Source organism: Nerophis lumbriciformis, linkage group LG28 (assembly GCF_033978685.3).
Source record: "Nerophis lumbriciformis linkage group LG28, RoL_Nlum_v2.1, whole genome shotgun sequence".
Lineage (NCBI taxonomy): Eukaryota > Metazoa > Chordata > Actinopteri > Syngnathiformes > Syngnathidae > Nerophis > Nerophis lumbriciformis.
This window is the reverse complement of record NC_084575.2, coordinates 19,540,793-19,567,136: the sequence shown is the minus strand read 5'-3', so window position 1 is coordinate 19,567,136 and position 26,344 is coordinate 19,540,793. Positions and strand designations below refer to the sequence as shown.

The following is a 26,344-nucleotide window of genomic DNA, read 5'->3' as shown; positions in this document are numbered from 1 at the left end:
GGTGCAATAACTGAAAACATGTTTTATATTCTAGATTGCTCTGATTACTGTTTTGCACATTATTGGCATTCTCTCGATGAGCTTCAAGAGGTAGTCACCTGAAAGGGTTTTCACTTCACAGGTGTCAATAGTTTGTATGCCTTAAGTGACAATCTACAATGTAAAGTCATGAAAATGAAGAAAATGCATTGAAAAAAGATGGTGTGTCCAAACTTTTGGCCTGTACTGTATATGAATAAGGGACATGTCAAGTGGGTTATGACGGTACACTAAAAATCCACATAAACTGTAGTTTGGGTCTATTTTATTGCAAGCACTGCTAACTAGAACCATCCCAAAAGATATAATTTGGAAGGGTAACCAGGACTAACTTCTGCGCAGTGATATATTACTGAAGGACATATAATGAATACAGCTTCAAGTTAGCAATAGTGTGCTAAAATGCTAACGTTGAAGTTATGTTATAATTACACATTTTCTCACCTAGTTGACTGCAGTGAGACACAAAAATCTAATCGCTGGTGGTAGCTACATTTTAGAGCTTCTAGATGTTGGGGCTAGGACTTTTAAGTGTCCATGTTAAAAGTCAAGAACCCAGAGGACTGCAAGTGTTCACACCAACCGCAAATCCATTGTAGCAGGTCTCCACCTACCTTTTTAAATAGATGCTTAACAGATATATTTTTAAGATAGATTACCATTCAAAGTGGATGTGTTTACTTCCAGATTACTATTAATGGCACGCAGCACCAACAAGTGAGCAGAGTGTTAACTACGGTCATATAAGATGCTGTTTACAAATTGAATATCAGACATGCAAACTATAATCACAGCACATTTGACATCACAAAGCGTTCAAAGTCATAGTCATAGTGACAAAATGATAGGAAAAGACTGAAACAAAGACAAAATATATAATTTCTATACGTTTACACAAATGTTCTGTGCGGAGTATAATGTGCATGTACATATATAGGGCAGAGAAATAGGAAATAGGAAACATGAGTAGAATGGGGAAAAAAGCACTACTAACTCAACAATGGCATTATCATCAGTTACAACTGTCCAGAAGTGTTCAGAATATTCCAAAGCAGTAAAAGAAGTCCTTATTAACATATTCATCTCAACTTAAAGCAGTCAAAATTACCTTTGACGCGGAGTTGGAATTCTGAGTCGTGTCCTTGGGCTCTTTGACGTCAGTGAATGCCTTTACAGTCACGGCGGCGTGTCTCAGGATGCATTCGTTTCCGCAGTACACAGACTCAGGCTGAGCGCTGTTCTCGCAGCCAGGACCAATACACTTGGGAAGTGAAGCACTTTCCGGTGTCGGCGTCCCAGTTTTTCCTTCCGCCACCGCCGTTGTGTTCACCTCGATGTTTGAAGCCACCTTCTGCTCCATCTCTGGTGCTTTCAGCTCTGGTGCGGAGGCCGCATGTTTCACAGGCGTTGGCGCCCCCTTCTGGACAGCGGTCGGCTGTGCTGGCTGTTGCTGTAGTGACTGCTTAAGGTCGGTACACAACAAAATCAACAGCTACTGATGAGCAAGTTCACTGTAGCAAGTTTTAAGAAGCATTTTACATCACAGAAAATAATGGGGACATTCTATCCAACTTTGTCATTTAGGGCAATAACCATTACTATTCCAGCAATACATGCAAAACAAAACCTATAAGGCAATTTACATAAACAATCATAATACTATTACGTGTTGCACTACTGTAGACAATTTGTCATTGCTAATCAATCCTGAAACTAGCTCAGATTAGGTTAGGACCTACCGGCTGAAAGATTTTTATCTTCTTTTTCCCCGTTGGGTTTGTGGCCTTCTCAATCCTGCCTTTGATACCCGTGTCCTCGCTTCCAGGCGAAGGTATGGTCACACTCGGACTTGTTGAGGTAGTGAAGTCGGCAAAACCGGCGAAGCCGGCAGACATCTGCAGCGCTGACATCTGAAGCGCCGTGCCACCTTTGGGCTTCCCCAGGTCTATGCTCATAGACAGCGTGGAGGTAGCAGGCCGGATCACCTGGCTTTTCTTAGCCGTGCAGTTGGGGCAGATGTAATCCTCGCCGTTTCGCTCCATCAGGCGCCCCCGGGCCTCCGTGATGCCCACACAGTCTCCATGGAACCACTCCTCGCAGCGGTCACAGCAGATCATGAACCTAGTGAGCAAGGACACTTGTAATGGCAACAAAGTCTGGTTCTCCTAAATTGCTCTGCTTGTCCACATGACAGTAATGACATCACTTATCACATGGATATCTTTTAAGGTTGTAACAAAATACACAAAAAGCTAAGAACGTGTGACTTGTGTACAATTTGATTCTATAATTTTAGCATTCCTAAGCTTTAGTTTGCCTGTCTTTAGATATGAAGCACTCAAGAGCAAGTGTCAGCCAATGTCATTATTACCCACGTTATTCAAACGGAATGTACCGTATTTTCCGCACTATAAGCCGCACCTAAAAACCACAAATTTTCACAAAAGCTGACAGTGCGGCTTATAACCCGGTGCGCCTTATATATGGATTAATATAAATATTTATTTTCATAAAGTTTCGGTCTCGCAACTACGGTAAACAGCCGCCATCTTTTTTCCCTGTAGAAGAGGAAGCGCTTCTTCTTCTATGGTAAGCAACCGCCAAGGTAAGCACCCGCCCCCATAGAAGAGGAAGCGCTTCTTCTTCTAATGTAAGCAACCACCCGCCCCCGTAGAAGAAGAAGCCCCCGGATATTGCGTTTCATTTCATTTGTGTGTTTACATCTGTAAAGACCACAAAATGGCTCCCACTAAGCGACACGCGTATAACGCAGAATTTAAACTTACATCACAGATGGTGTCAAAAAACAAGTGAAGCACACAAATACAACACTCTCCGTCATTCCGGGTGGATTAACCAAAGAACTCCAACCGCTCGATATTGGTGTCAACAGGGCATTTAAAGCACGACTGCGAACGGCGTGGGAACAATGGATGACCGAAGGCGAACACACCTTCACTAAGACAGGGAGACGGCGCCGGACGACATACGCTAACATCTGCCAGTGGATCGTAAATGCGTGGGCGGATATTTCGGTCACAACTGTGGTCCGAGCTTTCCGGAAGGCAGGATTCACAGAACTGCTGGACGAGACGGAGCCGGCCATTTTGGATCCCGTATTCGCCTAACTTTTTAATTCGGACACCGAAGGAGAAGAATTCGAGGGATTTATGAATGAAGAATAACTTCAGAAAGTGAGCGTTATGTTTATTTTGTGTGTTGTGACATTAACGTTCGAGCAACATTATGTTGCTATTGCTCTGCACTATTTTGAATTTTACTATGTTTGTGATTGCACATTTGCACATTACCGTACATTTTGGGAGTGAACAGAGTTGTTAGAACGCTGGTTTTTAATATATTATTAAAGTTTGACTGACCTATCTGACTGTTTTTTTGACATTCCCTTTAGCGCAGTTAGATGCGGCTTATAACACGGGGCGGCTTATAGGTGGACAAAGTTTTGAAATATGCCGTTCATTGAAGGCGCGGCTTATAACCCAGGGCGGCTTATGGTGCGGAAAATACGGTAAGTCTGTATAAAAAAAACATACAAAAGATGCATCCATCATTTCCATAATAGATGCTTAAAAAAGTGTTTTTTTAATAACGAATTTATTCAGATTGCTCATCAGCCACTTTAAATCAGCTTGATCAGATCCTGTGTAGGATTTTAACACAAAATGTATTGACTTATTGAATCCAGACAATTCAGAACTATATGGTTGATTGGTGGCTGGGAAGAGGGAAGTCTGGGCTTCCCTGCTTATGTTGCTGCCCCCGCGACCCAACCTCGGATAAGCGGAAGATGGATGGATGGATGGTTGGTTGATTGGTAACACTAAATTGGCCCTAGTGTGTGAATGTGAGAGTGTGACTGTTGTCTATCTGTGTTGGCCCTGCGATGAGATGGCGACTTGTCCAGGGTGTACCCCGCCTTCCGCCCGAGTGCAGCTTGGACAGGCTCCAGCACCCGCCGCGACACCGAGGGACACAAGCGGTAGAAAATGGATGGATGGTTTGATGGATGAATCTTAACCTTAACAAAAGTGTTGGCTTTAGATTGAGTGGGTGTATAAATCAACATGTCCACTCGCACGTTTCTTGGTACCTGCTGTTGTGTATTGGGATCTGCATAAGTCTCGGAAATTTCAAATCAAACCGTGGAGGCATTGCGGAAATATTTATAAAACAATCTTGTCTTCCTTCAAACTTCCTCTAAACCAGTGGTTCTTAACCTTGTATGAGGTACCCAACCCCATCAGTTACATATGCGCGTTCACCGAACCCTTCTTTAGTGAAAAATACAATGTTTTTTTCTTAATTTAATCTTAATGTATAAATACTAATCATGAAATTATGTTATTATATTAAAGGAATACTAATAAAGATATATTTTACAAACAGAAAGTTACAGGATGGTACACATGATCCCATGTTTACATCTCATTGTGCAACATGTGAATGTTTTAGTTGAAACTAAATGCGATATCTGAAAGGGGTACAAATTATTTCCAAAACAGGAACCCCACCCAGACATACAATACTAGTACACAGCTCATGAAAAACAATATATTTGTTGTTGTATCGTGGGCCAAAACACTTATATTAGAAAACAATCTCATGGAAATGACTGCTGTCATTTGATTATAATAATAAAACATTTAACTTGTTATTTAGTCAGGTTTGGGACAGATATGATGCTGGTGTGGCCACAGTGCATGTGCATGTCTGACGTAGCTCACATGTGCTCCACTGAATGCTCAAGGAGTTTTTACGTTTGCTCATGTACCGTAGAAAATGGATGGATGGTTTGATGGATGAATCTTAACCTTAACAAAAGTGTTGGCTTTAGATTGAGTGGGTGTATAAATCAACATGTCCACTCGCACGTTTCTTGGTACCTGCTGTTGTGTACTGGGATCTGCATAAGTCTCGGAAATTTCAAATCAAACCGTGGAGGCATTGCGGAAATATTTATAAAACAATCTTGTCTTCCTTCAAACTTCCTCTAAACCAGTGGTTCTTAACCTTGTATGAGGTACCCAACCCCATCAGTTTCATATGCGCATTCACCGAACCCTTCTTTAGTGAAAAATACAATGTTTTTTTCTTAATTTAATCTTAATGTATAAATACTAATCATGAAATTATGTTATTATATTAAAGGAATACTAATAAAGATATATTTTACAAACAGAAAGTTACAGGATTGTACACATGATCCCATGTTTACATCTCATTGTGCAACATGTGAATGTTTTAGTTGAAACTAAATGCGATATCTGAAAGGGGTACAAATTATTTTCCAAAACAGGAACCCCACCCAGACATACAATACTAGTACACAGCTCATGAAAAACAATATATTTGTTGTTGTATCGTGGGCCAAAACACTTATATTAGAAAACAATCTCATGGAAATGACTGCTGTCATTTGATTATAATAATAAAACATTGAACTTGTTATTTAGTCAGGTTTGGGACGGATATGATGCTGGTGTGGCCACAGTGCATGTGCATGTCTGACGTAGCTCACATGTGCTCCACTGAATGCTCAAGGAGTTTTTACGTTTGCTCACGTATATGGAAAATTAGAGGAAACATTGTTTGGGGGTATCCATAATACGTGGATAGGGAGAAGTTTTTATTTACACGATGAGTCAGGTGTGTCTTGACCTCCGCCGAACCCCTGATGCAGACTCACCGAACCCCTAGGGTTCGATCGAACCCAGGTTAAGAACCACTGCTCTAAACGAGCCCTTTGGAATTTGCTCCGTTCTGTGACGATTTTCTGACCTTTGACGAAAGCCGATTATTAATATATGGAAGTGATTCTCAAACTCTGGTACGTGCACCACCATCTAGTGGTACACCAAAGAATCACTTGAATTAAGTAGTGTTTTATTTTCCTATATTCAAAAACAGTGTTACAGTTCAAAGTGTGTGTAATGTTAGTGGCCAAAAATATCAAATATACTTGTTAAATAAAACCACTTTGTTTTTAATGAATACTTAGGCCTAAGACACTACTGTATAGTGGTATTTGGAGTGCCAATTATTTTCTGAAAGTGGTACTTGGTGAAAAAAGTTTGCGAACCACTGATATATGGTATAGATTTACCCAAAGTGCTTTGTGCGAGTCCGCCATTGAAGTCTGCGCTGTACACAATCAGCTTTTTGTTTGCTATCCGCTTGTTGTGGGGCAGACTGGCTCGTACATGAATCCTTCGCTGTTGCCATTTCTAATACAAAGTAGCGTATAGTTGTAGCATATCTGTCAGTAGCCTCGCTATGGAAGCGCTAAAAAGATGGCGCGGAGCAGACACCACGTAATTAAGACCTGAGGGGATGGTCAGAAAGCGGCTTAAAAATGATCTGTAAAACAATGTATGCTCAAATTTGACCAAAGCACCACTATTATATGGTATGTAAACAAGGAAGTGTTGTAAACGTAGAAAAAAAGTATATGGCCCCTTTAAGTCATCTCTATTCACACATATTGAATAGAGGACTAAACAGACCTAACAGGAAAATAAATAATTGTGTGACTTGCGTTTATAGCTTCACGGAGTTAAAAGCTCTATACTTTGTTGGATTTCTCAAATCCAACTCAGGATTGATATGGCAAAGTTGCTCTAAAAACTTACCTGCCGCAGTCAAAAACACCAATAGTACAAAATCAATTACCGTACATTTGTTTTGTGTGATTTGAGGCGGTGTTTAAACAGAAGCGCACTATTTTTGAACTCATTCAGAAAACAGGACATTGCTTGTCTCTCAAATGGGTCAAATCTAACACTATGTTACAATGTAGTGTCTGGCAATGCCTGATTTGAATTCCATGTTTAGTTGATTAAAGGGGCTGTTTGCAATTTTCTCAAAGTTACGTCTATACATTTCACAATTACCAAATTGTATTGAGTACAAATTGAGGGATTAGTCTTGTGTTCAAGCCGTGGTCACTCGCCACGGTCTCGTCCACAATCATGCACGTGTAGAGCGTCTACATACACAAGAGCAGTCCCACAGAAGCAACCACTAATTTGCAGTAGTTATTACAACATCCATCCATCCATCCATCCATTTTCTACCGCTTGTCCTTATCGAGGTCGCCGGGCGTGCTGGAGCCTATCTCAGCTGCATTCGGGCGGAAGGCGGGGTACACCCTGGACAAGTCGCCACCTCATCACAGGGCCAACACAGATAGACAGACAACATTCACACTCACATTCATTCACTAGGGCCAATTTAGTGTTGCCAATCAACCTATCCCCAGGTGCATGTTTTTGGACAAGAGCTAGCTAAATCACTGTCATTTTCTAATGATATAAAAAGCTAATGCACGTGTGACATACTAAAAGCCGTAAGAGGGTGCAGGGTATAATGCTTAAAACACATTGGAAAGTTAGCACCCTCTAGGTGTCTGCGTAAAGGTTGCAAACAGCTCCTTTAATTCAGAGCTGTTAATTTTGATTTATGCATATGTATAGTCTAGGGCTGCAACAACTAATCGATTATAAAAATAGTTGGCGATTAATTTAGTCATCGATTCGTTGGATCTATGCTATGCGCATGCGCAGAGGCTACTTTTTTTTAATTTTTTTATAAACCTTTATTTATAAACTACAACATTTACAAACAGCTGAGAAACAAAATAAGTATGGTGCCAGTATGGTGGTTTTTTTCAATACTGGAAAGGATAAAAATGTAGTTTGTCTTTTTTATCCGATTATTTGAAGTAATAATCGACAGATTAATCGATTATCAAATTACCGTAGTTGTTAGTTGCAGCCCTAGTATAGTCAGGTATAGTAAAACTGTATATGTAGTTTGTTTTCAGCTTTTAAAAAAAGATTACATTTTCCATTGTCCTTTATGTACAAAAGCAGAAAGTTAATGTCCCGAAGAGAAGCTAAGGCCGCATGATAGATGCAGAAGCCATTAGAAGTTTCAATAGTGTTTAATTTGACACCTTTGGATTAAAATAACTTGACAGACGACATCCGGTCTCCTTCTTTTTTATCATCAAGTGTAGAATTACTACTCCACTCTTCCACTCAGGGACGCCGTATGGGAGGGGACTTAGGACAATTCCAATATGATTGTAAAGTCAACAGCTGCCCATAGAAGCCCAATGGGATTTTTTTTCATGGGGCGAGAATTCCTGGCATCACCTCTGCTCTCTTTAAGTACTTCTAAAATGTGTGCAGTGTTAATTTTGTGCATTACTCTGGTTTGCAGTACATCAGCGTTAATATTCCAGTCTATGTTTATAAAGAGCAGTTACTGTCCTTGCAAGACTGCTGGTTCTTGAGGTCATTCTTGACAAGTAAAACTAACTTCCTGTAAATTCGAGCACACTATCAGTTTATGTTGTAGTGATGATAATTGGAGGCGGGGGGTCGCATCGATAATTTATTTTAGTCCGCCATATTGATATTTTGTCAGACTCCTACTTTCCATTGTTTTTTATTCTATTCCATTATGTCATTTACGCTATATGTAGAATTTCATTGGTTGATAATGGCAACAATGGCTTTGTTGAACAGACATTTCTTTGTATAATTTCTGATTTATTTCACAATTTAGCTAGTTTTGGACTTGTAGCAAGCTAAGAATGTCTGGTGACGGAATATGCAGTAGTTGGTATTACCCTAACTGCAGGCAAAACGAGGTCTGACCTTATCAAGTCTGAACGCAATTGTACATTTCAATCTGCTTGCTGGACATTATGACAAAGGTGGGGATATTAACAGCAGTTAAAACAATGTGAGAATTGAGCGGTAGCTACATAATGAAGCATTGAAAACAAACCTTTTGTTGTGTTTCTGCCGACAGATGCAATAAAGTGCATTGGGGTCATAGCCTCCATCAGATTCACTGCTTGACGATGAAGAAGACGAGGAGGATGCGTCGTCGTCGCTGTCTTCCTGTACTTGAGACTTGTTGCCTGCCTGCCCAGGAGCACCCCCCTTGGCAGTGGCAGGGTTCACACTGGCGGCCCTTTTTTTATTAATGTATGTTCTAATTGGTCCACGCTTTACCGCCAATCCAGGTTTTTCTGTGCTCTCATCCCCTGTGGTTTTGGTGTTGTCAACATCTCCCCCTGTGACATTTTCCTTTGTTTCCTCCTTGTCTTTGGAATCCGACTCAGGGTGGTGCTGTTCCTTACTGGTGCTTCCCTCATCTATGTTGGAGCTGGGATCCGTCAAGCCCCCTATTTTGTCTGCCTCTTTTTCTTGTATCTCAGTGCCATCTCTGCTCTCCTCATTGTCAGAGCTATCTTCATCTTTGACTGAGGCGCTTTTCCGCGTCCATCTGCTAATTCGTTTTGGCCTTGGAGTCTGCTCCCTCGTGCCACTTCGAGTTCTCCTATTGGACGACTCTGGCTTCTCCTCCATAGTCTTTGTGTCTGCGTTTCCATCAAAGCTGGCCTCAGAAGCGGTTTCCACATCAGTTGGGGTTTGTGAAGGAGGATCTCCGCTCTCCAGAGTCGGGGGAGCGCTCTTTCTTAGTGCTCTTTTGGTAGTAGAGAGGAACTCCTCCAGCTTGTCTGTACGCTTTGCCTGCCTGCCACTGCGGCGTACAGGATAGCGTCTCTCGGTGTTGTCAGTTGCTGCCTCCACCGGCATCTCTCGCTTTGCAACAGTGGACCGACGGAACCCCCAAGTTTTCTTTAGTTCGCCGCTGGCTTTGGAAGACTTCTCTATTCTCTGTTCAACCACATTTTCACTTTGTGTTTGGTTTGGCTCGCTGGTCCCCTCTTTACTGTCACCTGTAGACATATGATCACAATGGGAAAAGAAATCACGGCACTAGCTCCATACACTTTTAAAATCATTATGAAGGGTAACATGACGACAAAGAGGAGGGGAGAGTGCTCAAATGTCTCATGAATTTCCAAGCAACCAAGTGATTTGGAGATTTAAAACCTGACACCACAGTTCCACCCAGTGCAGATATTCACAGCCTGCTTTATTAAGGGAAAAGAAGCTCCTTCAAGATACCTTGAGAGCAGTTATCCATACGGTCCTGGCTCTGTTCTGGCTCAGGAGCTACAGTGAACTCTGGGCTCACATTCTCCTCCATGGATGATGGAGTCAATCAATAATTTCAAACTGAATGTCTAAGAAAAGAGCACAACATGGTCACTAATATTTTTCAATGATGGTTGACCACTTCAGGAGATCACCAAATAATTTGAAATTTAGGTTTGCTGGTTTTAACACCATCCAATATTATTGAACGCATGACGTACAAACTAACCAAATCGATGTCCTTTATCAGAGGTTTGCCTTCAAAGACAAAATGAAGGCCTTTAGTGTTTTAGCAAAACATCCTTAACAGATTTGCATTAAATCCCACTTGGTTTAAAAACAGACAAGATTCACTACAGGTTTCATCCATTCTCATTACTACAACATGTAGAAAATATTCACTAAAAGCAATCGCAAGTTCTGTATGACCATAATGATCTATTTAAAAAGCTGCAAAACACAGCAACAAAAAAAAGTTCTCGACATGTAGCTTACACTTTAAAATCATTTCTAACAGTCGTCAAAATAAAAATTCCCTTTCCACTAAATTGCCTTGTGCAAGTTTATGGTGCAAAACTTTAGTGTTAAGACTTGGGCTTCGCCGATAAAACGATAGCAATATTTATTGTGATAGACACATAATATCCATTAAAATATTTGTTGGTCGGAAGAAACCAGAAAAGAAGAAGCATGGCACTCGTGGTCTGGTAACCTAGCAAAACAGGAAGTGAGCAATGGGAAGGACATGCTAAACAGCCAATAGCATAACAGAATCAACTATCAAATTTGGTCGCACCATCTTGCTGTCTCGCTATTGATTCTCTGCATGGAGTGAAAAAATCGAAACATGAGTTGGATTTTTTTCAAAAGGACCGTAGTTATTCGCCGCGCTCATATTTTCTTTTCAACCCTCGTTTGTCCGTTCCCTATTCGGATGTACGGAAACAACAGGTAGAAACTAAAGTGCAGGACTGTATAAATAAAATAAATACCGAAATATAAAAATGTGCTACGTTAAAATGATCATTTGGTCCAATAATATTTAAATAGTAATTACTGCAAAACATACATTTTCGAATAACAGATCAAATTAAATGTTACAGACCACAGCAAACCTGAAAAAAAAGTTAATTTCAGGTTTCTCTGTTTACATTTTTACACCGTGCACTAATTTGTTACACTTAATTTGAAAATGTAATTGTTAAATGTTTGTGATTTTGGAATTTTGTTTACATTGATTGTTGTCCATAGTTGTGTTGATATTTCCTTACCATTCTGCTCTGATAAATTGATGGGATCATAATCAGAGGAAGGTTACATTTGAAATAAAAACGTTAACATTTAATATATTTTCTCCTGGTCCATATTTTCCATAGGTCATAAAAAACATCAATATTATCGGTATCGACCAATATAAAAAGCTGATATCATGATACAGTGCTCAGCCATATTGCCCAGCTATATGTCCAACTGCAACTTCAATTTGTCAAACTGAACAACAAATCGGGGTTTAACGATCTGACAGAGAAATAAATTGCAACTTAAGAGTAAGGCTATGTCTACATTATGCCAGATAACCCCTTGAACGAATAATTATTTAGCCTAAGCCCCGTTTCGGACATACTAAACTATCGCTTAAGGTCCCCCTCCATGGAAATGTTTTTACATGGGTAAGTACGCCGTGTATTTCTTGAATTTCCGGCTCTTAGCTTTGTATGGACTCATTGATCGTTTACAAACTGGGTTCGGAGAGGAAGTGACGGCAAAAAGACCGCGCCCCACACAGGAAGTGGCATCAGAAAGAACGCGCCACAGCCAACTTCATAATAAAGCGGTTTTGTAACTCCGAGCTAACCACTGGAAATATGAAGGCGAGTCATACAGACATGCCTGTGTTTCTCCTTCCGTCTGTACAGACGATTGTGGAAATCACACATGAATACCTTGAGAGAAATCTATTGCAGCTATTTGGGATACAACACTTCTCAGACGACAAGAGAACTTTCCAATGTCCAGGTCAGCTGTGATTCTACTTACCGAAAAACTTTGTCCATTTGACAACGAGAATGCGGACTACCGCGGGTATGATAAAAAAGGTAGCGCGTGCTTTGTATTACCTGGACATCGAGGGAAGACTACGAAAAACGGCGAATACGTTTGGACTGGCAAAGCAGACTATCAGTTATTGTCTGCCATGCATGTCGCGGACTCGACGTCTAGGTCCAGAGTATATAAAGTCACCAAAAAGGAATGGACAATGAAGGTGAAGGCAAAAGAGTGAGGAGTGTCCTGACCAGATATCTAGATCCCTAGATTGATTGTTGTAATATGTTCTTTATCAGATTGTTTACTTTCACGTGTCCATTAAAGATTGGATTAATTTATGACGGCTCAGGTGTGATTCACTACAATAAGGCCCCAACGTACACTGGATTACAGTTAATTGAAATACCACAACGCTGGATATTGTTCAGATAAATTAAATTTAAGAATTTGCACACAAAGCAACACAGGAGGTGACTATGACGTGTGCATTTTCCGCGCATGCGTATTGGGTTGCGCAAATTGTTGTGTGTGGACACGGATACGGTTAAGTGGGATTTACCCCGGATAACCTTAGTGTAAACGGGACCTAAGACTACTGTGCAAATGTGGAAATAGTGACGACATGTTTACAAACCAGAACGTGCCCCAATAAGTTACCTCATGTTAACAATATACCAATCATAGGCAGTTCCGATTGTATATTTGATAACTATAGCAACATTGTCCCTTTTTCACAAAAGGTGGGATAAAACATTTTAAACTGCGTTGCAGCATACAAAATCGTATTTTGTTCAGACGTTCGAATATCTTCGGCTCCAATGCAACTGCAGGGGATTAAGAACACTCAACCGATATTGCGTCCGTGTTTCGGTACCGTGCCATGTGACTCGGGGTTATAGTCCAACATTTGGAAGACGACTCCGGATGGCAATCGTATTTAAAGCATCGCCCATTCTTAACACTCGAAAAGCATTTTTAACGTGCAAAAATATGTAAATAGCATCGTTAATAGCGTGTCTGCTAGCTGATGACGTTGATGGCCCAAGCACAGGGCTGCGTACGGCCTTTAATACGCGTGATCCAAGAATGACCAAAGACCTTTAATCACAGAATATTTAATTTCACGTAAAAATGTCAAAACACTATAATCGGGCTTTTACTGTTGAAGGATATACACATCTAGGATGGGCACGATCATGACTATAAAGGCATCAGCCTCAGTCCGTAATGGACGCCATCTTTGCTATCCGTGTTAGCTCGCCTTTTACACAGCGCACGCAGAGTGAAAAACAGCTTTATTTGACGAGATAAATCCACGGTAAACTTGCTCAAACCAATTGGATCGCTCCATGTTTACGTCACACGTTAATATTGGTGGATATTATTTTTGGCTATGTTCGATGATGTCGTGATTTGGTCAATTCGCGTTTAAACTCCACCGTCCACGAGCAGCGTGAGCTAGCGAGTTAGCGAACAAGCTTGTGTCTTTTGCTATTTAAAAACCCATTTTGGACTGCATTTACAGAGAGGGCATTATTTATGTAAGCAACAATCAACATTAATAACAATTTTATCCGCTTTAATTGGTCAAGTTCAACCTTGTATTGGGTTATCGCAGTAGGCGTCAACTGGCCAAACCCTGCAAATTGCCTGGTTGTAAAACAACCCAATGCATGTCGTGTATACCAATAAAAATGCATCTATAATAACACGCAAAATGTTTCACCCACCTATGCAAGAGAAATACAGACGACGTGCCCTCGTTTACTCCTCGCTCGGCAAAGCCTCCATTTTCCAAATCCTGCTGCAGCTAGCTGACTGCGCCAGATGGCTGACCGCGTACCCGAACGCGCGTCGTGGGGGACTCAATGGCGCCCCTACCGGCCTGGAGAGGAAAAACGGCTTTTTGCTTGACAAATACAAACGCAGCTCAAACACGAACCTGAATGATGATCGAATATCAATACAATTATTTAAAAAAAATTGTGTGTCAATTAATTATTTTATCACTTTTTTTTATGGCTCCACTCGCTGCCTGTCACCATGACGACACATGTCTGCAATACCATTACCCACCGCTACAGGTTGCGTGTGCCAGAGATTGGCGCTGTTTTGAACAATTGAGTGGCGGAAGTGTCGCGAGATTTCGTGCGGTGTTTCGATTTCAGAAGGTGCTTGCTCGCGATACATGTTTTTTTCTTTATTTTCTTTCTTTTAGTTTATTTCGAACATGAACACACTTACAGCACAATACATAATACATCATTCATTTCTGTTTACATCATGTCCGAAAAGGAGAGGGAAGAAGCAAAGCTTATTTAATCCTACCTCTTTCCCACTTCAGAGTGTTTACATATATCCATCCATCCATCCATTTCCTACCGCTTATTCCCTTTGGGGTCGCGGGGGGCGCTGGAGCCTATCTCAGTTACAATCGGGCGGAAGGCGGGGTACACCCTGGACAAGTCGCCACCTCATCGCAGGGCCAACACAGATAGACAGACAACATTCACACTCACATTCACACACTAGGGCCAATTTTAGTGTTGCCAATCAACCTATCCCCAGGTGCATGTCTTTGGAAGTGGGAGGAAGCCGGAGTACCCGGAGGGAACCCACGCAGTCACGGGGAGAACATGCAAACTCCACACAAAAAGATCCCGAGCCTGGGATTGAACCCAAGACTACTTGGTACTCAGCATCAAGGGTTGGAATTGGGGGTTAAATCACCAAAAATTATTCCCGGACGCGGCGCCGCTGCTGCCCACTGCCCCCTTCACATCCCAGGGGGTGATCAAGGGATGGGTCAAATGCAGAGGACAAATTTCACCACACCTCGTGTGTGTGACAATCATTGGTACTTTAACTTAACTTTAACTTTACACATACAAACTGTAGCACACAAAAAAGCACATTTAATTAAAAAAAACGTTATTATGGTCTTACCTTTATTTAATATATTGGGTTGGAGGCAATAACCAGGCGAGGTGATGAAGTACGTCTCTTTACTGTAGACTTCAGAACACTCAACACATTTGACTTTAGGTGCGCAACACCATGTAAATCGTTGGCCAACCAAAAGGTAACCACAGTACGCTATAGCCAACATTAACCAGGAGATGGCAACAGACAAACATAGATCACTCTATTACATTCCTCCTCTTTTAGAAATGTAGAAGTTACTCAATATAAATAAACAACCCAACCAAAAAATGCAGCAGCTCAATAAAAAGACAAAAAGTGCAAAAACAATCATGTTCGTGTTGGAGGAGTTGTGAATGAATGAAATATGAAATCCGTGCTGCAGTCTGCAGGTGTACCTAATGTTGTGGACCTGCAGTCATTCACAACTCCTCCAACACAAATATTATTGTTTTTGCACTTTTTGGCTTCTTGTTAAATAACTTTTTTTAAATAGATTAAATCTTGCACGTGGAAAGTTTAAGTGTGGGCTTTAGTTGATATAACACTCCCGTCAGGGGGTGCATTCTACGGCGGGAGTGCATTCTCTACCACCAGGAGGCGGGATTACTGCGAGCCTCACACAGTGCGTCTTCGCAGCAGTTTTATGATCGCTCAGCACAAGAAATACATTACACACATACAGTTGTTGACAAAATACACTGTACATTATATACCTCAGCTAACTAAACTATGGAAATGTATAATATAGTTCATATAGCAATACGGTCTCACTGCACAGCAGGCCAGCAGTTAGCCGAGTCCGCAATCCATGTTGAGGCACAACTGAGTGACGTGCCTCAACTGGCTGCTGATCACCGCACCGTCTCTTCTCAGTATTTGAACGGCAAATGTGAAAATTTAGCGATTTTGAATACAAATAATCTAAAACTGGTGATGTTAAATGGAAAATAACTTTATAGTATAATCACTGAATACATATAACAATTTAAATATTTTTTTTTCTTTTTACATTTTTTTTCTTTCCATGATGGCAGGTGAGGCCCTGCCTCACCTGCCTCCAGTGACCGCACGTCACTGATCATTTACTGACCTTTTCATAGTTAAATGACATTCGTGAATGAGCAATACAACAGTTTTGTAATATGTAATTAGTTAAGTCAGTCATTATTAGGCTGACCATACGTCCTCTTTTCCCCGGACATGTCCTCTTTTGCGGGGGTGTCCGGGCGAGGTTTCTTAAATGCCTCAAATGTCCGGCATTTTGAGTTAGGGTTGCGTGTATTATCAATGTACGTCCAGTGTTAAGTTAAGAAGGGGTTAAACAAAACAAACTGTGAAGGTGTGCGCACGCAGAAACATTGGTGAGGGAGGGGCAGAGACAGAGAGCGAGAGAGCTAGTGAGTGGAGAGACAGACATGAAAACAAGAAATGCCGAAACCTAAATGCAACTTCACGGATGATTTGCGGAAAAAGTATTTGTGTTTTCGTCCTGGTCGCGACACATGGGAAGCAGAATGCACTGTGTGCAAAACAGGAACGTATGTATCTGTGGCAAATAAAGGGGCCAAAGATCTACAAGCCCATATCGACACTACAAAGCACAACACAGCTGTGCAGGGCGAGAGCTCGTCTGCTAAATTGACAGTACTTTGTGCGACCTGGAAAAGGAGAAGACATTGTAAACGCAGAATAGGGTGTTTTAGCATTCCACACAGTTACAGAATATAAGTGTGACTTATTTTGTTATACTGTCAAGCAGTGTTGGCGTTACCGCACTTTTTGTGTCTTTTTTAGCATTGAAATCAGAAAGGACTTTTTTTCTTTTTTTTTACCTACCGCCCGGCTTGCTTGTTTTTTTATTGTCTCGATTATTGCTTTCCGCCAGTGTTTTGTTTTGTTTGTATTTGCCGGGTCACATTTCTGTCCCCGTTTATTGCGTTTTTATTGGTCGTAAATTTTGATTGGCCGAAAGTTTTGTCAATGACAAACACTTCCTCAGTTTGCACTGGGACAAGTTTAGCGCGAGGTGCTGCCAAAAGAAAGACTTGATGGTAAACACTAAGGTGAGTGTAAAGTCAATCTTTTTAACTTCATCCTGTGCCAAGTTTCCGGTAAATGACTTGTTTTAGTCTTTGTGAGTCCATGGAAACTTCACTTTTAACTCCCGCTGGATCCACATTGTTCCAGGATGGAGACAGGCTAGCTGTTAGTTTCAAGCTAACTAGCACCAGATCAGACTCCTCCACCCCAAAAACATACTTTTAAAAATTTGTTTTCCATCCATCCATCCATTTTCTACTTCTTTTTTTAATTATTTTTTTAATTAATGAAGTAATGTTTATGACAACCTTTTTCCAAAACACAATAATAATAATGTGAGATATAACAGGATAATGCATACATTTATCATTTGTTTTCAAAACGCTTACAAAAAAGTGGGACCCCAAAATTTTACTGTGGTACCCCATCTTTATGACTTGATGGGGTCCCTGGGACCCCATTTTGAAAATTCCTAGCGCCAACACAGCTGTCAACAGAGGAGAAAAATGCTTTATTTAAATAAATATATTATCTATAAAGCAAGTTCAAGTATCATTGGCAAATTTTCACATTTGCTGCCCGCCTTGGCACGCATGTATGTGTCCTCTTTTTGCAATTTCAGAATATGGTCAGTCTAGTCATTCTAAACATACTGAAATGAAGAATATCTTATTTTCAATAAGGTTGAATGTGTTTCTCATGGTTCTTCTTCTGTGTACTTTGTAAGTACTATTAATTTGGATCATATCAGTACATTGTCTAATTTCTTTACTTAATCCATTCCATAATTTAATTCCACATACATCCAAGTGTTACTAAACTGCCAAGAAAAAGAGAAGAAAAAATGAATAGTTTCGGGTGTATAATAGGAGACATGTAAAAAAAGGGGCAGCACGGTAGTACAGGGGTTAGTGCATGTGCCTCACAATACGAAGGTCCTGAGTAGTCCTGAGTTCAATCCCGGGCTCGGGATCTTTCTTTGTGGAGTTCGCATGTTCTCCCCAAGACTCCGTGGGTTCCCTACGGGTACTCCGGCTTCCTCCCACCTCCAAAAACATGCACCTGGGGATAGGTTGATTGGCAACACTAAATTGGCCCTAGTGTGTGAATGTGAGTGTGAATGTTGTCTGTCTATCTGTGTTGGCCCTGTGATGAGGTGGCGACTTGTCCAGGGTGTAACCCGCCTTCTTCCCAAATGCAGCTGAGATAGGCTACAGCACCCCCTGCGATCCCAAAAGGGACAAGCGGTAGAAAATGGATGGATGGATGGGTTAAATAAAATAATATAGCGTAGGAACCCACCTCGGTCCAGCAGGTGGCGGTAATGCACACCAGAAGGTTGCTTGCCAAACAAAAGAAGAAGAAGAATACGTCTATTGTTATAACAAGAAACAAAAGAAGGTTAGTAGCAGTATCTACGGGAATATTGGAAGACATTTTATGAATGTGAACACTATATATTTTTTTAATTTGTATTTTTATGTAAAACATGCCGGTATATAGCACATGCTACATTCGGTAGTACAGTAGGTGCAATGGGTGCAACCTGTCAAAAGACCAAAGGAAATCCAGGTAAACCTTTATAGCAGGGTTATTCAACTACATAATGAAGAGGGCCGCAGTTGTGAGCCCAAGGTCTCAGGGGCGGGACATCCAAATGTGGATGTTTTGTCAGTAAGTGCCTCCGAAGCATTGGCAGGCCGTGCGTTTCTCACCTCGGCCTTCAGTGATGTTCTACTTTGTCCGACTTCACCTCTCAAAATACCGTAATTGATGTCACCGCATGGACACGGCTGGAGATACTATACAGAAACACACTTGCACACTACTGAGCATTGAAGCCCCTCAACAGTGTACAAAAGGGTCTATTTTTGGGCGCATTTAGCATTCAATAAACCCGCTTCAGCAATTAAACATATCTTACGTGGTACTGTCAAAATTAAAATAATTGTATAAAACAAATGAAACATGAAAATAATAAAGAAATTAAATATTTGAACTCGCAATTTGTAGCACCCATCCGACGCCGTATAAGCCAGTGGTACCGTCGTAGTCGGTTGATTTCACCGCCGGTGTTGTGCAAAAATGTGATTGCCTGCCAAAAATTGATTTCCTTCGCGGGAGCAGGCAACACTCACTAAACCTGCATTGCTTGACTTCATCTGTCCACAGCGGATTACTAGGTGTAAGACAAACACTTTATCTTCGTAGTTATTGTACCGGTGAGTTTTCTGTGGCTTTCTATGGCTCCGGTGCCACTTCCTGTGTTTTCAACTTGTGATTGGATACTCACTTGGGACTCCCAAGTGAGTATCCAATCACAGCGTAAGGCCAGCCAGAAGGCCTTACTGACAACAACTCGTGGTCTGATTGGCTATCGCAATTGTCTATCAACTCTATGTGTCCGTTCACTGGCAGTGCAAAGACGCCCGGGCAGATTTCGTACAGCATGGCAACATAAGCTAGCTGAATTCTGATTGGATACAAACTCTAAGCTAAAAACAACAGCCTTGGAAGGAGCATAATATGACATGAAGAGAATATGAATACTTTTAGATATTTAGGGAAAGTAAATTAAGAATTGCTTTTATCTTGAATTATGATCATGATTTCTGGTTATGTTAGGCCAGCAGAAAAGGCCTTGCTGGCCCTGACGGCACACCACTGCTAAGCAGGTTATATTCCTTTGAAACCTAGTTTGCTTAATTGCAAAGTAAAGACATCGACTTTCACACTGCACTGTAAAAAAAAAATTAGTCTGCCCTCGGTACTCGTTTCCAGCGTGTGCAGCTAGTTAACAGCATTAGGTAAAAGAAGTTCCAGGTTTTTTTGAGGATTGATGCTTCTTCGTTTGAATTATTTTCTTTCCTTAGTTTTATTTGCTTACACTTCTTCCATTCATTTAGGTTTGTAAGACTGAAAATATAAACATTAAATAAAAGTATAACGTCCATTGTGTATTTACGTAAATACAATAGAAAGTTTAGTGCTAATTTATTCACACAATGAACTACAAATGTTTACACAAATAGAAAATACACAACATTCACACACCAAACATTATATGTGACTTATCACTATTAACGTTGTCGCTCAAATTTAGCTCTACATTAGGTCCGGTCGATACGCTCGGACAAAAAAACAACCCGACCACGAATACAAAAGACAACAATTTCAATACAAAACAAACTAAATATATTTATTCACAAATGTTTGACCAAGTTTTGTGATAACGCTCACACTGGGATTTCGACCATTGTTGCTGCTTGTTTGGATCAATGTGTCAGAACATTGTTGTCTGAGAAACTAAAATGTTTAATTGTGCACTTTGAACCTACAAGCTGTGCTCTCTTAAACGGAAACTGCACTTTTTGGGGATTCATTCACAATCCTTATGTGAGACGAAACACATATGTTTTTCTTTTTTTTATGCATGCTAAATTGTAAATAAATGCCATTAAAAATCTGCTTTCAGTGGAACCAAAGGGAGTCGCTCTATTCCAGTGGTTCTCAAATGGGGGTACGCGTACCCCTGGGGGTACTTGAAGGTATGACAAGGGGTACATGAGATTTTTTTTTAAATGTCTGTCAAAAAGAACTGTGAAAATAAATGCAACAATGCAATGTTCAGTGTTGACAGCTAGATTTTTTGTGGACATGTTCCATAAATATTGATGTTAAAGATTTCTTTTTTTGTGAAGAAATGTTTAGAATTAAGTTCCTGAATCCAGATGGATCTCTATTACAATCCCCAAAGAGGGCACTTTAAGTTAATGATTACTTCTACATGTAGAAATCTTTATTTATAATTGAATCACTTGTTTATTTTTCAACAAGTTTTTAGTTATTTTTCTATCTTTTTTTCCAAATAGTTCAAGAAAGACCACTACAAATGAGCAATATTATGCACTGTTATACAATTTAATAAATCAGAAACTGATGACATAGTGCTGTATTTTACTTCTTTATCTCTTTTTTTCAACCAAAAATGCTTTGCTCTGATTAGGGGGTACTTGAATTAAAAAAATGTTCACAGGGGGTACATCACTGAAAAAAGGTTGAGAACCACTGCTTTATTCCACCAACAAAGCCCTTAAAAACATCCAAACACCTCCATTAAGGTTTTATATACAGTACATGCTGTAAGTGTATATGTAATGTAGTAATGGGCACATTTACAATAACATTAATTAGAAAAAATCTATCATGACGATTACTTTTCATTTGTGGTCAGATGAAACTAAAATTGAGCTGTTTGGCCACAAATACCCAGCAATATTTTTGGAGGAGAAAAGGTAAGGCACTTAATCCCAGGAACACCATGCCTACCGTCAAGCATGGTGGTGGTGGTAGTATTATTCTCTGGGCCTGTTTTGCTGCCAATAGAACTTGTGCTTTAAAAGGGACAATGAAAAAGGAGGATTACCTCCAAATTCTTTAGGACAACCTAAAATCATCAGCTCAGAGGTTGGGTCTTGGGCGCAGTTGGGTGTTCCAACAGGACAACGACCTCAAACACATGTCAAAAGTGGTAAAGGAATGGCTAAATTAGGCTAGAATTAAGGTTTTAGAATGGCCTTCCCAAAGTCCTGACTTAAACGTGTGGACAATGCTGAAGAAACAAGTCCACGTCAGAAAACCAACACATATACCTGAACTGCACCAATTTTTTACAAGAGAAGTGGTCAAAATTTCAACCAGAAGCTTGTGGATGGCTACCAAAAGCGTCTTATTGCAGTGAAACTTGCCAAGGGACATGTAGCCAAATATTAACATTGCTGTATGTATACTTTTGAACCCGCAGATTTGGTCACATTTTCAGTAGACCCATAATAAATTCATAAAATAATTGAGACCAACAAGTATGTGCTCCAATCACTCTATCACAAAAAATAAGAGTTGTAGAAATTATTGGAAACTCAAGACAGCCATGACATTATGTTCTTTACTAGTGTATGTAAACTTTTTTTTAATTATTATTATTTTTTTTTTTATTGGCATTTTCAAATAGACAGAAAAAAGTACAAGTCGAAACAGTACAATGTTAAAGTCAGTAAATTATTCACACCCTTTCCCTTAAAACCCAAACCACCCCACTCAGGTCCCACCAACGAGGGACAAATGGCACAATTATATAACAAGTAAGACAACAAAGACAGACACATTCTCACACACACACACACACACACACACACACACACACACACACACACATACAGTATATGAGGCCAGAGACAGACAGACGGGCTGAAAAGGTGAGAGAGGGAGAAAAAAATATATATATATATATAAAAATATATAATAATAATAAAATAAAAATAAAAATTTAATAATAATAATAATAATAATATATAATAAAATAAAAATAGAATAAAATAATACTAATAAATAAAAGGGAGATTATTCCTCATCTGCGTCTGGGCATAGGTCAAGAGAGTTGACATACAGCAAAAAAGGACTAGTGTATGTAAACTTTTGACCACGACTGTATATCATTTATCACAGAAGGCTGCAAGATATATGGCAATAGTTTTTAGGCCGTATCCCCCATCCTTATTGCACCTGTTCTTAGTTTTCCTGCAATGGTGAGATTATCACTGCAATGCAAACAAATGTATTCCTTATATTTCCGCACCTCCAATGAAGTACTGTGGGTCTACCTCAAAGTTATTCTGTTACATTGTGTTATTTCTTACCCTTTGTCAGCCTGTATTAATCACGACTCTGAGAGGCGTCGACAAAAATCCCAAACTTAGTTTCTGCAAATGAGGGCACTACTGTCAGAGCTGATATTGATGGCGGCAATTATTAGAGAGATGATGTGTGAAATTAGTACATTATTTAAAAAAAAAAAAAATTTAACCACACAATCAAATATGTCTGTCAAAAATGACTTTCCTACTACCAGAGATGCCATAATGGAACTACTTCCATATGCTGAAAAGAAAAATGGACTACACTTGACAGCTGATAAATGGGAAGAATATAAATTATACATGCACGGTTAATGATGTTGTACAGTTTAAATTCAAAAAGCTGTCTAATTCACGTTTACCCTGATTAGACAAGCTGGTTATGAAACAGTTTGAAAGTATTTTCAAGGTATAATGAAAATAAATAAATACAGGCTTTCCACCACTGAGAACATAGAGACGTAGTGCTGACTTTCACCACTAGATGGTACTGTGACACCGCAGCAAAATTTACAGAGCAAGTTATTTCAATCTAAAGGTTAGCTTTTCCCTCAGTGCTCACTCGTTGCTATTGGAAAGGTTATCATTTGCAATCTCACGTAACATTTATGTTGCAGAATCACAATCATTGTCTGTCATAGAGCGTGGAGCCGATCACTACGGCGGTTCGGACGGCACACGGTTTTCTGACGTCACCCTAAAGGTGAAGGTGCATGGGCCGTTTGAATGTGGGTTGTGTCAATTCCCCCTGCATTCTCATTAAAAAGTTATTCCCAGCAGTGTGAAAACATTTCTCACTTACATGTTCACAATTTGTCAAGACTTTCCCAAAGCGTCCCAAAGAGTCAATGTGTCGCACAGACACCAGATTGGGGCCAGTCAGTGTATCAACTCATAAAATCAAATGTCACTGTGCCACAGGACCATAGGAGAACAGATCCATATTTCTATCAGGCTTCACATATACGGAATAGATAGGATAGAATTGCCGAGCATGTTTGTGCATATTTTACCGTGATGGAACTCCTTGGTCCCAATTGAAGAACACACAGAGGGTGAGGGGAACAGAGACCTCTGCAGAGTTAGTGCTAAAAAACGCAAACATTCATGGAAAATCTACCCCATTCCTCCTTTTCTATTAGATGTGCATGGTTTGAATCGATCCACTGCATTAATTTCTACATGCTTCAGTCACAAAAGCTATACCCCAAGAGTTCTCATTTTGACCAAGACAGGGAACCAGTTATTGATCTATATGTGGGGGAAAAAAGGTGACGTTCACAGATGTCAGAGATATTGTACTACTAAGACCCTGTCTACATTAAGCCGGATAACTAATCAAACGGATAATTATTTAGCCTAAGCCCCGTTTCGGCCACACTAAATCATCGTTTAAGGTTCCCCTCCTTGAGCAATTTTTTACACGGGTAAGTGCGCCGTCTATTTCTTAAAGTGAGCAGTAGCGGTGGCCGCGCTCGGGAATCATTTTTGGTGATTTAACCCCCAATTCCAACCCTTGATGCTGAATGCCAAGCAGGGTGGTAATGGGTCCCATTTTTATAGTCTTTGGTATGACTCGGCCGGGGTTTGAACTCACAATCTACCGATCTCAGGGCGGACACTCTAACCACTAGGCCACTGAGTAGGAAGTGAACCAAAACAGGAAAAACTAAATATCCAGAAAGCTACACAAAGAGCGACCTGGTGTAATAGGTCGTGACAGATATCACAATAACACAGCTGGTTGCTATGGAGAGAAGTCCATCAAAGTCAAAACATCCCAGGTGTCGATGAGGGAGGGGCTGATTATGGGATCATTTTGAATATATATTTATTGATTTATTTGAATTAGGACAATGCATATTCATCAACATAGAGCAACAATGTAAATATGCCGGAGTTAGCACAATAGCTCATTTTCATCCGTTGTCCTAAGGCAGGTCAGTACAGTAAACAATCAACAGGTCATGATGCAAAATAATACTTAAATCACAAGACATTACACATAACAAGCATGCCATAAGCACAGACCATGGACAAAAAAATAAAACAAACAAAAAGAACAAGTGATATAAATATAAACTACACGTCTTTTTTTTTCTTTTTAAAAAAAATTTTTTTTTTAAAGGTTCATTTGAAATAGAGACAGATACAGAAACATAGATATTATCCAATGTATGCATCATAGTGTTTGTAGCCAATTTACAACACTTGTCTCCAACAACAAAAATAACACAGACATCATTAAAATAGGAAAATAAAAAGAATGAGGCAAAGAGGAGTCGATAATAATGATAATAGTAATAATACAGACAAAGTGCAAACTAGATAAAAGCCAATAATAATAATAATAATAATAATAACACAGACAAAGTGCAAACTAGATAAGAACCATTTAGTAAAAATTAGTAAAAAGTAGAGATGTCCGATAATATCGGCCTGCCGATAATATCGGCCGATAAATGTGTTAAAATGTAATATCAGAAATTATCGGTATCGGTTCTTTTATTATCGGTATCGGGTTTTTTAAAAAGTTTTTTTTATTTTTTATTTATTTTATTAAAACAGGGCAGCACGGTGGAACAGGGGTTAGTGCGTCTGCCTCACAATACGAAGGTGCTGAGTAGTCTGGGGTTCAATCCCAGGCTCGGGATCTTTCTGTGTGGAGTTTGCATGTTCTCCCCGTGACTGCGTGGGTTCCCTCCGGGTACTCCGGCTTCCTCCCACCTCCAAAAACATGCACCTGGGGATAGGTTGATTGGCAACACCAAATTGGCCCTAGTGTATGAATGTGAGTGTGAATGTTGTCTGTCTGTCTGTGTTGGCCCTGCGATGAGGTGGCGACTTGTCCAGGGTGTACCCCACCTTCCGCCCGATTGTAGCTGAGATAGGCTCCAGCGCCCCCCGCGACCCCAAAGGGAATAAGCAGTAGAAAATGGATGGATGGAACATAAAAAACACAAGATACACTTACATTTAGTGCACCAACCCAAAAAAACCTTCCTCCCCCATTTACACTCAGTCACACTCATTCACACAAAAGGGTTGTTTCTTTCTGTTATTAATATTCTGGTTCCTACATTATATAGCAATATATATCAATACAGTCTGCAAGGGATACAGTCCGTAAGCACACATGATTGTGTGTGCTGCTGGTCCATACCTTTTTACCTGCACACTGCCTCCAGCTGTTTCCGAAGTCTACAAAGCAATTAGCTACCGGCTGCCACCTACTGATATGGAAGAGTATTACACGGTTACTCTGCCGAGCTCTAGACAGCACCAACACTCAACAACACTACATAATTTGCAGACTATAATTACTGGTTTGCAAAAAGTAAACCACATGATAGTGCACCAGTTGAGGAAAATGAGCAAACTACATAAATAACATCCTGTAATTTGATTTTGATATTATTTTTTTATCTTGATAGATTGAAAATTAACAATGAGTTGACTGATGAACATTATCACATCTTTTATTCAAAAAGTATAAATAACGACAAATAAAGATAAAATACGGTCCGTGTACCTTCCGTTCATTCTATTTCCAATTCTTAA

General features: G+C 40.1%; 1 protein-coding gene across 4 annotated transcripts in view; it reads right to left on the bottom strand.

Annotated features, from left to right (window-relative positions):
* LOC133570957 (uncharacterized) overlaps positions 1–13,996 on the bottom strand; it is a 34,966-nt gene extending 20,970 nt beyond the window's left edge. For 2 of the 4 annotated variants that reach the window (XM_061923827.2, XM_061923829.2), the window contains exons 1-5: positions 13,856–13,996; positions 10,050–10,168; positions 8,857–9,817; positions 1,779–2,160; positions 1,148–1,501 (exon numbers count right to left, since the gene is read on the bottom strand). In XM_061923827.2, the coding sequence (XP_061779811.2) occupies positions 1,148–1,501; positions 1,779–2,160; positions 8,857–9,817; positions 10,050–10,131 (1,779 nt within the window). In that variant the 5' untranslated portion in view covers positions 10,132–10,168; positions 13,856–13,996. The remainder of the gene's footprint in view (positions 1–1,147; positions 1,502–1,778; positions 2,161–8,856; positions 9,818–10,049; positions 10,169–13,855) is intronic. The other 2 variants (XM_061923828.2, XM_061923830.2) reach the window with 2 other exon arrangements.
* Between the last annotated feature and the right edge of the window lie 12,348 nt (positions 13,997–26,344).